The 14,344-nt window shown below is 49.9% G+C and overlaps 2 protein-coding genes across 2 annotated transcripts; one reads left to right on the forward strand and one right to left on the reverse strand.

Annotated features, from left to right (window-relative positions):
• The first annotated feature begins 1,381 nt into the window (after nucleotides 1-1,381).
• MCTS1 (MCTS1 re-initiation and release factor) lies at nucleotides 1,382-7,797 on the forward strand. The gene is made up of 6 exons (XM_084269120.1): nucleotides 1,382-1,521; nucleotides 2,273-2,425; nucleotides 3,126-3,223; nucleotides 4,281-4,414; nucleotides 5,435-5,502; nucleotides 7,575-7,797. Exons 1-6 carry the CDS (start codon nucleotides 1,511-1,513, stop codon nucleotides 7,654-7,656), a joined length of 546 nt encoding a protein of 181 aa, XP_084125246.1. The 5' UTR covers nucleotides 1,382-1,510; the 3' UTR covers nucleotides 7,657-7,797.
• Nucleotides 7,798-10,860: 3,063 nt separating this feature from the next.
• C1GALT1C1 (C1GALT1 specific chaperone 1) lies at nucleotides 10,861-12,263 on the reverse strand (the record flags this gene model as incomplete). Its single annotated transcript, XM_084269093.1, has 1 exon — nucleotides 10,861-12,263. One exon carries the CDS (start codon nucleotides 12,261-12,263, stop codon nucleotides 11,307-11,309), a length of 957 nt encoding a protein of 318 aa, XP_084125219.1. The 3' UTR covers nucleotides 10,861-11,306.
• Between the last annotated feature and the right edge of the window lie 2,081 nt (nucleotides 12,264-14,344).

A 14,344-nucleotide genomic window follows, 5' to 3' on the forward strand; every position in this document is an offset into this window, starting at 1 on the left:
GTGGCATTGAGGCCAGAATTCACCTCACAATTCTAACATTTGAGGTGGGAGCATCATGGATCTTTCACTGTGGTTTTTAAAAATACCAGCACACCTGCAGGGACTGGTTAGTAAAAAGTTATTCTGAGGAGCACAGAAAGACATTTGGAAGAGTTTGTGAGTGGGATAAAACTCCTGCTCTTGCTTCCTGATGTGGGCACGAGCAATGTTACTGTGTTTTAGTGAAAACTGAATTCTTGGTTATAGTTTAGTGGTTCCAGTGATGCTACGAAGTGGGTGGAGGTGGCATTGGTGAGTTAAATGCCTGAATAGTCGTGTAATACCAGAGTTCATTCCCATGCTGTGCCTCTGTGCTTCACTGTATCAATAAAGGAGACCCCGTGCAAAGGCTTGACTTCCCTTTGTGTGACTAGTGGACCTCTTGAGCGTTAGGGCTTTATTAGCTGTCACGGTACCAAAGCTGATTAATTGTTGCTAAAGGAAGGTGGTAAATGACACCCTGGCCTCCTGTGTCCTCTCCCTTCTCAGCCCCGTGCCAGTGGCAGCAGTCACAGTGCTTGGCCAGGGCTGCGGCCCGCACAACAAACCCAGGGGCGCCGGCCCCCGCAGGAGCTACAGGCAGTGCGGGGCAGCCCCCGTGCCTGTGCTGGCCTGCGGGCATTCCCGGCTCCTGCAGGCACCGCCAGGCAAACCTACTCCCGTCCTCACGGGCGCTCGGGGGCGCAACGGCCTCTGCCAGAGCCCGTCTGTCCACCCGCCCGTCCGTCTGTCTGTCTGCTGAGGCGCTCGCCTCAGCCAGGTGTCTCCTGCTCCTCCCCAGGCGCTGCCGCCTCCGGCCGGCCCCGGGATCCGCTGTTGGCCGAGAAACGCTTCTCCCCCGCCGCAGGATGCTGTCGGGGGGGTTCTGCCCTGCCCCGAAGCTGGGGCAGCCGCTGCTTTGCTCGCTGCCCGGCGGCCGCTCCGCCCTTCAGCTGCTGGGGGGCACCGGCGCCGCGCCCGCCAGCAGCGGGCGGCTCCCGCGTCCCGGACGCGGCTGCCTTGGAACGCTGCGGGCAGAGCAGCTGGGCGGGCCGAGGGGAGCGGTGAGAGGGCACCGGGCGCCGCCGGGGCCTCCCGTCCCGTCCCGTCCCGTCCCGTCCCGTCCCGTCCCGTCCCGTCCCCTCCCCTCCCCTCCCCTCCCCTCCCCTCCCCTCCCCTCCCCTCCCCTCCCGCCACCCTCCCGGCGGGCGCTGGGTGCCGCTCCCGCGCATGCGCCCCAGCGCCGCGCGGCCCCCCCGGGGATTGTAGTTCCCAGCCGCCCCGGGTGACGCTGCGCGCGTTCCGTTGTCATGGAGCTGCGCGCTTTACGGCTCGTCGCGCTGCGTCTTCCGGCTGGCGCGGAGGGGAGGGCCGGGAGCCTCGTGTGAGGGAGCCTGGAGGCTGTGGGTGCCCGCGCCGCCGCCCGCCGGCCTCACGCCCGGCCCCAGGCACCCCCCCCCGCCTCGCCCGCCTGGCGCCCACCGCCCCCAGGATGTTCAAAAAGTGAGTGAGGCCGGGACGGGCCCGTCTCGGGGCCGGGCAGGGTGGGGGAAGGCGGCGGGCGCGGGCCCGGCGCTCCCTCTGCCCCAGGCCTCGGCCTTGCCGGACCGGGCTCAGCGCTGCGCCGGGGCCGGCGCGGGCCGGGCCCTGTTTGGGGGGCTGGGGCAGCGCGGGTGCAGCCGGCCTGGCTTCCCGCAGTCCCCGCGGCCTGCTCGGGGCGCCCGGCGCGCCCTCAGCCTGCGGGGCAACGCCGCCCCGCCGCCGGCTTCGCGTTCGGGCGCGCTGCCCTGGGCTGCTCGGGCGCTGCTTGGTAGGAGAAAAGCCCCGAAAAGTGAGCTGAGTCATGCGGCTGCCTGAGCTCTGGGGCGGGACAAAGCGCAGCCTCTGTGTCTGTGGCGAAGGGTGCTTATGAATACACCTGGTCAGGGCTGTTGGTGTTACTGGCGAAGCCTAGTGTGTGAGTTGGATGAAATAACCTGTGCCAGGGTTTGACTAAGTGTATGTTTTGTGGTTAGATGCAAAGTTTAGGGACAAAGCCAGCCTATTAGTGGGATTCCTGCTGCCCTTCCCCACCCCAGTGTTCCCAGGGGACAAATGTAAGCCTTGTGTAGTTCTGGATTAGAAAGTTGGGTGGATGTGATAGTTCTAAGGTGTTACAGGAAACTTGTAAGTGTTTCTGAAGAATGCTGCTGAGTTATGGAATCTTTGGGGCAGCAAATTGTGCATTGCTAAAACGTTTTGGCTTTCTCAACAGATTTGATGAAAAGGAGAATGTATCAAACTGCATCCAGCTGAAGACTTCAGTTATCAAAGGTATTAAGAATCAGTTGATAGACCAGTTTCCTGTTATTGAACCATGGCTAAACCAAATTATGCCAAAGAAAGATCCAGTCAAAATAGTAAGATGGTAAGTTTCTCTTCTCTTAACTTTTGCTTCTGGGGTGATAAGATTGCTTCCTTTGTGTGTTTAGTTTATATAGCAGGTGAAACCAGTGTTTTTGAAAAGCATCTTATTTCCAGATTGTAGTCCATGTGCAGCCAAACCAGGTGGTTTGCAGGTTGTGCTCCTGAAGGCACCTTGATGGGACACCAGAGGACAGCAACACCCCTTGGCAGTGAACGTGCAGTGTAACCTGTGGCTCTGTGGGGATCAGCTTGTTGGAGGGAAGGATTCAGCTTTATGGGTGTGGAAGGTCACATGTGTTTGCATACCTTCCAGTAGTATTTTCTTGCTGTTTTTTGCCTTCCACATATTATCTGGAGTTTGATATGGTGGTTTTGGGTTTTTTTAATGGACGTTAGTACATGTTTGCTGATTGCTTCTCCTTGTCTGCTTGTTGTATTGCATTTAAAAACACAAAGAAATGCAGTTTGTGAACAGCTAGATGTTGGTACATTTTTTTAAGGGGGGCAGGAAGAGTGCAGGAGGCCAGTGTTGCAAAGCAAACCATAAAAAAGATATTATTTTTATTTGTACATTGTCTTGCTAGTTGTCCATCATAATTCCCTAGTGCCAAGATAAACCAGACTCTGTAAAGTGAAATATTTAATTTTAAACTACCAAATGGTCAAACAGCCTTTAGATTTTTTTTTTTTAAATCTTGCAGTCATGAACATATAGAAATCCTCACTGTGAACGGGGAGTTGCTGTTCTTCAGACAAAGAGAAGGAATTTTTTACCCCACGCTGAGGTTGCTTCACAAATGTGAGTTGCCTGAGGGTGGCAGTGCTGGGGAGGGAGGGCTGAGCAGGTGATGCCACAGGACTTCTGTGGAACCCAGTTAAAATGAACTCACCACTCACATGCACACACACACACACACATATATATACTGCAGAACAGACTTTAAAAATACCCTGTACCTTCTCAGCTGTAATTCATGGCTTTGCTATTTCATGTTGCCTGTATGAACTGTTTCCCCCATAGTTCTTGTAACGCTGTATGTTGAGCAGAAGCAGCCTGAACTTCAATTTCTAAGAATTAAATTGTGCAGAGCTCCACAGAAAATCTTGAGAGAGGTTTCCCTCAGGCAGAGATCTAAACACTGCCTGTTGTTAGTCCCAATCTTAGTTTGTTCAGGTCTTCTTTACAACTCTCTCGCTTCTTTCCAAATACTTGTAGGCTACTAGAAAAGTGTTACTGAAGTGTGGGTGTGATGATGTAATGCATGCTTGTCTCCTGGAAGAATCTGTGCTGCGTGCTCTGTGTTTGTTACAGTTTGCTCTCTAGCATTACTTGCTATCCTCACTGTTCTGCTTGACTGCATTACTCTGACTTGGATGGGCATAGGTGTCCCTAAAAATGTTGTTCAGTCAAATACCTCAAGAAGGATGGCTGGAGAGCTGACAGTCTTCAAGAATTTTGTTCATGTTTGCCTTTCTTTGTCCTGTTTTGTCTTCTTACTGGAAATGCTTTTATGTTATACATGTAATTTGAGGGCTTTCAGACCTCTTACTAAGGGGGGCACTTGCCTGATTGTTTTCATTGAGGGGAAACTTATTAGAATTGCCACTCAGCATGTGAGTATACAGGAAGCACAGGCTTTTGGATTACCCTTTGGTTCTCAGATAAAATGTATGGCCTGGGAGGACAGTCCTTGTGTGCTTTTGGGATAGGACAGCCCAGCTGGAGCTCCCATAATTGTTTCTCAAGCATCCTACCCTCCCAGCACACTATAATTGCCCCATCTAGTCTGACTTGATAATGAATTGTGTTGTCATCTTGCCATATTAATTGCAATGCTGTATCTCTCCCCTCCTAGACCCGTTCATTCTACCACATCAGCAGGTTGATAAAGGCGCCATTAAATTTGTACTAAGTGGAGCTAATATCATGTGCCCTGGCCTGACGTCTCCTGGAGCCAAACTGTACCCTGCTGCTGTTGATACTGTTGTTGTATCCTTCTTTAACTGTGGATTACTGCCTGCTGTGAGATGAGTTAAACTTCTGTTCTTGTGTTCTCAGCTGAACATAATCTGAATTGCTTTGTATTTTAGTGATATTTCATGGAATAACCAGTAACCTGAGCAGTGCTGCAGAGGTTCAGATGTTACTTTGCAAGGCTAAAGTTGTTAATGTTTTTTTACTTACTGTGATGTTCCAAACCAAGTCACTATTCCTGCTGTGGTGTTGGGTGGGGTGATGTGATAACTGTAGCTCCTTTGTGATTTTATGCAGAACTGTAAAAACAGATGGAGTACAGTATAACTTGTCCCCTGCCTTCTTAACCAACCTCTTGTCTCCCTTCAGTTATGGGATGATTTACTCCTGTTCCTGCAGGATTCTGAAAGATACTTAGGATCAGCTTTGCTATGGGACTTACTCTGTGTGTCTCTTGAAATTAGCAAATGTAGAGTGGGGAAAGTATGATAATTCACTCCTCATTATATTAGTGAGAGAGGATCCCTGAGCAAATGCAGCACTAATAATACCAAGCTGAGCAGTGTCATTGTTAGTTAGCTGCTACAGGAAGAGATCAGCAGTTTGCACTGTATGTTGCTGAGGTTTGGAAAAGACATGTCTGATTTCAGTGCTTCTAAACCTTTAGGTTTGTGTCTCAATTCTTTGGTACCTTGGAATCTAAAACAGCCCCACAGACTCGTGTGGCTTCGTTCTGGAAAGGGTGAGACTGTCATCTCTGTGTTGGGCACAAAGGGAGAGATGGGGTGTAGTGCTGGGAGGGCTTCTCTGTGGTTGCTGCTCCAGCTGCACAGGTACATGCTTTGTTCTGCACACTGCTGCTCTTGTGAAATGCAGGGCACTGTTTGGCTGATCTTTGAGAGCCAAAGCCACCCCCAAAAGGGTGAAAGCTCAACGTGGCATTTTGAAACTGTTTGGAAAGTAATTGTATTCATATTGCTTCTACCTTGCTGAAGTAGCTTTAAAAACACCTGTTTTCCTTAGTGTGAACTGTAGGCAATAATGGCAGAGGGGAAACAACACGCGCTGTGTGTGGGAGTGATGAAGATGTCAGCTGAGGACATGTAAGTGTGTTTGAAAATTGAAACATAACCCATCCCACATCATCATTCCTGTGTCTGCTTGGCATATAAGTACCACTGTCAAGGTTACTGCATCACTGTTGTGGCACATCTTGTTCAAGTACAGAAGTGTTTAAGGTTTCATTTGGCGATGTTCAGTGAAAGAGGAGGGGGCAGGGAATATCTTTCTGGCTTACTTGTTTACCAAATGGAATGAAAATAGTTCTTTTCATGTGAATATGTATTTTTAAGATGCACAACACTAGTGCCACCTCTGAATGTTAGCATTTCTTGCCCTCTGATCACAGTTTCTCAAAGATCTTGCTGAACAGAGTATGTACATACACATACCCTTCTGAAGAGTGCTTACTACCTGGGATTTAAGGGAGTTGAAAACATTGAAGTGTGTTTAGTCTCAGCTGTCCCTGCAGCCCAAAGTCCTGCTGGTACTTGGGCTTTCTTCTGTGGCCTTCTCTTTTTTTCCTGTACTTCATACCCACATGCAGCATTCCTGCTTCATGGTCTTACTAACTTAGCTGAGCTGCTTGTGAAATGTAGAGGTCTGTTCAGAGAATAAACAGCTGAAAGCTATTTGAGAGGGGAAGGAAGACAGGAGATGGAAATGGGTGTTAGTTGTTCCTAGCATTCAGATAGTGCTAAATTACAAGTAGCTGAAGCACATAGTCATTTTATGTTCTGTAACTCTGGATGTAAGATGCACCCAGCAGGTTTGGGCTGTGTTGGTTCCAGCCCCGTCTAGCGCTTGTGCAGGTGAGGAAGCTGATTTTGATGGAAACAAGTCACTCTTGCTGGTGAAGATTATTCTCAGCAGGATCATCTTCTGTACTCAGTCACTCTGCAGTCCTGAGTCTTAATGGTGGCATGGGGGAGAGAGGTGGGAATGTGTAACAGAGGACAGAAATAGAGTGGGACTGCAACAACCTGGATTTGGACTTGTAGCTGTTGAGGAGTTACATTCCTCAGGATTCTTTGCAGTGCCTTTAAAAGACTCCAGGGGTAGGTGGAAAGAAGAGCTACTTTTGTCCCAGTCTTGTCTGCAGTGTTCTGCTGTGGTGCTGCCCATCAAGAGCATCCGTATTCCTAACCCTGACCACAAATTCAGCAGCCTTGCAGCTCAAAATCCTGATCCTGTGAGAAACAGCATGAACCAAAGAAGAATATTACACTGATCTGTGCAGCCTGCTAGAATGCTCTTCTGTGTGGTGTTTTGTAAAACAGAAAACTGTGAAACAAACAGTGTGGTGTCAGTCACTCAGCTTCATTATGACACCTGATGTGTTATTGCAACTAACAGCAGTATTTGCCTTCCTGATTATTTTTTGGGCAAGTTGAAAATGTAATGGGACACTTGGTGTAGATACTAGTGTAAATGGTAAATTGTATCCCTCCAGGGGAATGAAACATGTCCTCAGCCCTAGAACCATGGGATTTGCCTGTTTAACAAAACGAGACTTTCCCATGGAGTGATACACTGAAAAAGATGAATGGAAATCCAGTGCAGATGCACAAAATGACCATTTTTAAAAGATACTACTTAAAAGATACAGAAGGATAGCATGCCTGTAGCATTGCCTCAAGTCCTTAGCATGTAAGGTTTGCATCTGTGACTGTGAATTGAATGGTGGCTGTTTGCAGGTAGCAGCAAAGCAGCTCACCTGCTTGGAACCAGACACGTTCCAGCCATGCTACACCACCTCCTGTGCTAGGAGAGGGAGAGTCACTTACAACTGCTGTGGTGCTTTGACAGAGAAATGGGAAAGAAAAATAAAAGTATAAGTGCTGTCTGAGGAACTGCCTGCCACAAAGAGGTAGTTAAAAAATGATTGTGGGAGGTGGTTGACGTAACGCGGAAGGCAAATATTGTCCTTACCCTTCAGCGGTGGGGGTACATGGAGTAACATATACTGTTGACCACCTGCTGTGGAAGATTGTAAATTTGTGGGTGATAGTTTCTCCCCTTTGAGCTGGCAAATACTGCCCTTTCTACTTCAGAGCAGTACAAAATACAGCATTTAATATTTAACCGAGCTAACACTCTCTTCCTCCTCCTACAGTGAGAAGGTCAACAAAGGGATCGGTATCGAAAATATCCACTATTTAAATGATGGCCTTTGGCATATGAAGACATACAAGTGAAACACAAGGAACTGTTACTCCCAAGGAATGCACTTAGATTAAATGTGGACTGCTTTGTAATTCCTTGTTTTTAATGTGACTGAATGTACAAATGATTTTGTTCTGTGGCTATGCTAAATAAATCAAGTGAATGCGAAAGTACTGTTAGGCTACAATAGTTTTCTAGATTGCTTTTTGTTACAGTTTTTATTTTTTGTCTCTAAACCTAAGTCTTCAGTGACTGAAGATACCTGATGGAAAGATCCTGCATGGACTGTGAGTACACTATTTCAAACAGAAAGGAGGAAAAAGCCAAGAAATGTTTACATTTTTATGCTCTTCTAAAAGAGCAACAGAAAGTGTGTGTGAAATACAATTAATACGGTTTATAAAACCTGGAGCATTTCAGATTTTTTTTATTAACATCTTGTTAGTCTCCCTGTTTCTTGAACGTGGAGAAATCAGGAGTTGTGACATTTATTTTATAACTTATTAGCAGCATTAACCTCAGAGCTTTACTTAAGGATTTTCTCTTTTTAATATGCGTTTATTTGTATAGGGTTTATGAACTGCAACTGGTATATGGACTAGACATTCTTTTATGCTAGTTCCTATCTGAAGATTATCTATCTGTTCAAATTTCTACCTGCTAACACTTTGATATCGCTCTCCTTATAGTGGAGTTTATAGTCATGTTGGGCATACTCCAGCTGGAGAGCGTGCCAACTTGGTGCCTGATGCTCTACTCCCTGTTTGCCTTCTTATTTTAGGAGCAGAAATAAAATCACTGTTTAACAAAGGCATGATAGCAAAACATGGTTATCAGTGTAGTCAGGAGCGACTTCTTCAGGTGGAGCTTGAAAAGAGATGTCAGCCTGTGCACACTGCCACGCGTACCTACACCTATGGAACGGGTTAGAGCACTCCAACCCTTTGTTCAGTGACTGCATACCCAAAGCTATGCCTATGGAAAAAACAGCCTGTGCCATGGAATCATTTAATAAACTAAGGAAACTTAAAGGTCTACCACTTGTAACTCTTGTCTCCAGAAGCATTTATTAGTATTTCCAGTTTCTGTTCTAACACGTGTGTGGTTCTGTAGAGGTGTTTTGTCTTGGGGCTGTTGTTTGGTTTCCCTGCTCTGGGACCTTCACAAAAGACAGTGGTAGAGTTGTTCTCCATTTGAATCTAAAGTCAAATTATGACACGTGAGAGAGAAAGTGTCACCTAATGTGAGCTGCTTTTAAATCCAAATCCTGTAAAATTACTTAAAACATTGTACTCTTGGCCATGACAGGGTAAGTCTGAAACTATAAACATAGGAAACCAAAAATAAAGGTGGTAACCACAGCAGTGCTGTAGAAAGTTTGATCAAACTTCAGACCTTCCCTTCAGCATGCTAAGGGCTATTTTTATGCATCTTCAAGCACTTGTTCGTGCGCTGGGGAATCAGTTTGTGCACAAAAAGAGCTAGTCTTGAGTTCTGGGGCTTTTATCTGCTGTTGTGTCATACTACACCTCAAAGCTGTCATAAAGGAGGTATGTTCTGATCTGACTCCCTTTTCCTTGACTTGTCCTATGACTTGTCTTTAGCATCAGAAACACTGCTGAAACAAATTACATTCTGGGACTCTGCATTGATGAGGTCACACCTTGAGTGCTGTGTCCAGTTAAAGGCTCCTCACTACAAGGTCCTTGAGTGTGTCTAAAGAAGGGCAATGAGGCTGGTGAAAGGGCTGGAGGGCAAATTGTATGAGGAGCAGCTGAGGAAGCTGGGGGTGTTCAGCCTGGAGGAGGCTGAGGGGAGACCTTATCACCACCTACACTTACCTGAAAGGAGGTTGTAGAGAGGTGGGCGATGGCCTCTTCAGCCAGGTGACAGGCAATGGGACAAGGGGAAATGGCACGAAGCTGTGCCAGGGCAGGGTCAGATTAGTTGTTAGGAGAAAGTTCTTTGCTGAAAGAGTTGTCAGGATGTGGAACAGGCTGCCCAGGGAGGTGGTTGAGTCACCATCCCTGGATGTGTTTAAAAGAGGGGTAGAGCAAGGTACTTAGAGATAAGGTTTAGTAGAGGACAGGATGGTTGGACTTGATGATCCTAAGGGACTTTTCCAACCTGGTCATTCTGTGATTCATCTGGCTTTGTCAGAGCCTTTCAGCCTGGATCTAACATTTCAAAAAAAGATTCTGTTTGAAGGTACAAGTTAAATCATGCTTAAACAAATTTGTATATCAATGTATGAAAATGCTGTCACAACCAGGTTTTGTCAAGGTTGTGTCAGTGTTTGTCTTATGTCAGCTGAGCTCTGAGGAGGAAGAGAACGTGCAGAAGGTAAAACAGCTGAGCTGTGGTAGCTTCCTTGAGGGCTTGAGCTGTTGCCTTGTAAAAAACCTAAAGCAAACTAAAAAGATGTGGACGTTATCAGCTCTGAAGCAGCTGTGTCACTTTCTCACCTGCCCCTGTGCAGCTTACGACAGGATCACATGCTGCAGCTGGTCTGTTAAAGGAAGGTGACGTTAACAGACTCTCCTTGGGTCTTTTAGGGATAGTGTAGCACCACCACTGTGATAGAAGGAAGGTGCTACATCGAGTCCTGTCTGGAAACACCCAGGAGTGTGTAAATACTAAAGTAAGTAAATACTAAAGCACTGTTTATTCCTGCTTCCTGTGACTGGGAACATGACCTGGTGACTTGTGTAAAACTGATTTCCAGTGCACAGACAAAAACCACCCACCCCAACCCGGACCCAGTACTGGGGAGGTTGTGCCTGTTGCTTTGCTGTGCATATAACCTGTTTAGCATAATGCTCAAGGCAAGGTCAGGGCTGTGAGTGCACCTTGCTCTTTCTGCATCTTGGTGGTAAAAAATGCTTGTAAATAGCTATGCTACACGTGTATTGGCAGTTAACCAACTTCTTTGTAAACACTCAACATTAACAGGAGTGAAAACAATCCTGAACCTTTAATACATTAAGGGAGCAGTTATTCTTATACTAAAAGGCCAGTTGGCCACATTAATACTCAAATACAGTTATCATTTTCTTTTGTCTGCTTGAAACCAGCAGTCCAAAGGTCTGTTGCAATTTCCTATCAGATCCCATTAGCTTGCTTCCTGCTAGTTCCTTACTGGGGAAGGCTGCACACATAAGTGATAGGTGCTGTATAAACAGCATGGCTCAAGCTATGGGGTAGTTCAGCGTAAAGGAAATAGCTTAATGTTCATCTTTGAGACCGAATCTGTACTCAGTTTTATTGTTACAACTTAGAAAGATATAAAGACATTCTAGAAATGTCTGGAAGAATTGAGAGGATCAAAGTCTTGCAAAAATATATTTGTAACAGTAGACTAAATCTCATTTGTGTTTTCATTAATAAATATTTACATATACAAACCCCCCATATAAACTTCATTTCCTTTTATCATAAACATTAACAACTTCTTTATCACTTTGTTCCAGCACTGTCAAAAGCCAGAAGTGTTTCTGTATAAAAGACTTACAAAAAAAAGTTCTCCTTCCACTTCTGAAATCAAGAGCTTCACCAAACCTCAGTGTGCAACAGAAAAATGGTAATCATTGTACACCAGTTCCACCAAACCCAAAGCTGTCAGTACGGACGCCTGTCATGAGAGGAGCTGCCTTCATGGTGCCAGGTCTCCTCCGGAGCGGCATCAGTCATTGTCTGAGCCCGCGGGCGGGAGGAAGACGAGCGCGTCGTTGTACGTGTGGCCGTAGGGCCTCAGCCGGTACACGCCGTACATCAGCACGTGCATGTGGTTCGGGGCCAGCCCGCTGAAGGTGATGGCCATGTCCGAGCAGCAGCCCTCCACCACCTGCTGCGGGTGGGTAGACATCGCCTCCTTAATCAGAGCGCCCACTGACTTCGTGTTGAAGACGTCCTTCCCTTCCGAGTCCTCTGCGTTTTCGGCAAACACTCCGGTGTACTTCAGGCAGATGGCTAGCTGTTTGTCCTCAGCAAGCTTCCAAATCATACCTCCCTGCTCTGGACACTTGTCAGTGTCTTCAAAAACCTGAGAGAGTCGTCTTAGTGATTCGGTGCTCAAGACAATTCCTCCCCCACCATCGACGTACTCGAGGTCACCAGATTTCACAGTGTGGCCTATGTAGAAAGGCTGGGAGGGGTCTTTTTTCAGTAAGAAATACTTGAGGTTTTCAATAATGGCAAACGTGGTCGGATACGCCAGGAAGAACCAGCTGAACTCATCTTTGTAGCGCTCATAGGTTATCTTGTAAGCCTTCCTCATCATCACCCACATGTCGTTCGTGTTGAGAACCACCGAATCGAACACCTTGACGTTTTCAGAGCTGTAGAACTCCACCTTGTCGCAGTGCTTGCTCCACGTCTCTCTCACCGCAGCCCAGTGCCCCAGATCCTTCGGTTTCACCAGGACCAGGCAGTACACGCGGATGCTTTTGCTCAGCTCCACGCGCTCCCCCTCCGAAAGGTTCAGGACGTCTTCTTTGTTGGGAGCCTGGATGTGGTGGTGCTCATGGTGATGGGCTTTAGTCCCCTGACCCACCTTAATGTGTCCGAGGAGCGTCACCAGCATGCAGAAGGCTCCCCCGAGCACCACCCCCTTCACGAAGGAGCTGCATTCGTACATCATGTTCCCTGGGAAGGAGACACACCGTAAGAACCTACAGGGAGAACTTCATCACTGCGGGTGCTGCTGTTCTTAGCACACTCCTCAGTTCTGAAGCCCGGCCGCGGTTCCCTTGGCTCACACACCGGGTCGATGCCGGTGGGAGGGCGCTGGCATAGGAACCAGCTCCCAGCCGCGGCTCCCGTTACGGCTGCCGGCCACACAGCCCCGCGGGAGGGGTCCCGCACACCGGCCCCCTCCCTCCCTCCCTCCTTCCCTCCCTCCCTCCCTGACGCTGTTCCGCAGCGGCCCCGCGGCCTCCCCCGCTGAGCCCGCCCGGAGACCGGCCCCTTCCGTCCCTCCCTGCCGCGGCTGCAGGGGCCGAGGTGCCGGTGGGAACCGCTCGGCCCCGCTGAGGCGCTGCCGCCGCCCGGCACCTGCCCGCCGCCCCGCTAACGGAGGCCGGCCCCGGACGCCCGGAGCAGCCTGACAAACGCCGGGGCCGTGACCCGCTCCCGCCCCCCCGTCCCCCGCGCAGCCCCAGTGACGGGACCGGCCCGCCGGGCGCTCACCGGTGCCACCAGGGCCGCCCGCCCGGACACCCGCACCCCGCCCCGGAAATGCGCCGCCTCTTCCTTTGCCTGCAGGAAGCGCCGCCCGCGGCCCTTCTAGGCACCACCCGCTCGCTGGCGCGGAGGCGCCCTCTGCCGGCGCGGCCGCTATCGCGCGGCCCCGGTCCCGCTGCCCCGCTGCGCCCCGCGGCTGGTGCCGCTCAGGGCCGGGGGGGATGGGGCGGGGGGGGCAGGCACGGGGCCGGGCCCGGCAGAGGCTCCGCGGGCCGTTCCCGCGCCGGCGGCCGGTGTGGCGGGGAAGGGCCGGGCGGGAGGCGCTGTGCTCAGCGGCGGCTCTGCGAACCGGCTCCCGTCACCGGCGGGGAAGGCGGGCGGCTCCCAGCCCGGGCTCGGCGCTTTTAAATCACAAGGCGCAGGGGTGGGGAGCCACAGGCAGGGCCGGGCCGGCCGGGCTCTCCCGCCCCGCAGAAGCGCGGTGCATCGCGCTGCTCTCCCTCTCCCCTCCCCCTCCCCCTCCCCCTCCCCCTCCCCCTCCCCCTCCCTCTCCCTCTCCCTCTCCCTCTCCCTCTCCCTCTCCCTCTCCCTCTCCCTCTCCTTCCCATCCCCCTCCCTCTCCCTCCCTCTCTCCCCCTCTCCCCCTCCCTGTCCTCCCCTTCCCCCTCCCCCCTCCCTCTCCCCCTCCCTGTCCTCCCTCTCCCTCTCCCTCTCCCTCTCTCTTTCCCTCCCTCTCCCTCCCCTCCCCGCAGCGCTACCCGCGCAAACTTAGTTAATATTTAAAGAGTAAAGCCCAAACACATCCCTGCGAACGTCACTCCTCCTTCCCCGCAGAGGTGGTTATTCCCGGGCTCCGGGTGGAAAGCAGGATGTCAGGAGCACATCCCTCAAGAGCTGGGACCTCACCCCTGCCTTGAAGGAGCGTCACAGAACAACTGTTTGTTCCCCGTGTCCACTGGTCTCTGGGGAGGAAGAAACCCCACAAGTTTAAAATGGTTTATCTCGTGATCGTAGCGTACCCTTAGGCCAACATACCCGTTAGGATAGAGTCCTGTATAGGTTTTCCCTAGGTTGCATTGTGAGCCTGCTCTGCTGAGCTTAGTGGGGTTTATTTATGTCAATGTATAGCTGAGCTGCTCTGGATTTCCTGGTATCTGGCTGGGTTCCCCAGATGCCTCAGTTATTCAGCTAGGGATGGGTTTTGGTGGGTTTTTTGGGTTTGTTTTTTTTTGGGGGGGGGGGGATGTTCGAGATTTTTGACTCTTTTTTTTTTTTAATTTCCATGGCAGTACTGTCAACATCAAAGCTTGATGATGTGACCTTTGGCAAAAAATAAAGATGTGTAAGAACATCGATCGCCTGACTCTTCTGGGCCTAGAAAACCACTGCTTGTGGCTCAGCTAAAAGTGTTACAAAGTAGTGATTTTGGTTGGATCAGTGTATGTCCAGGACGGCTCCATCTCCGTGCAGTGGGGCTAAACCCCAGGTACACACTGTGACAGGAGAGTGCTGTGGGTTTGTATGTTTGGGTAGTTCTGG

Source organism: Gallinula chloropus, assembly GCF_964237585.1.
Source record: "Gallinula chloropus genome assembly, chromosome: 11".
Classification (NCBI taxonomy): Eukaryota; Metazoa; Chordata; class Aves; order Gruiformes; family Rallidae; genus Gallinula; species Gallinula chloropus.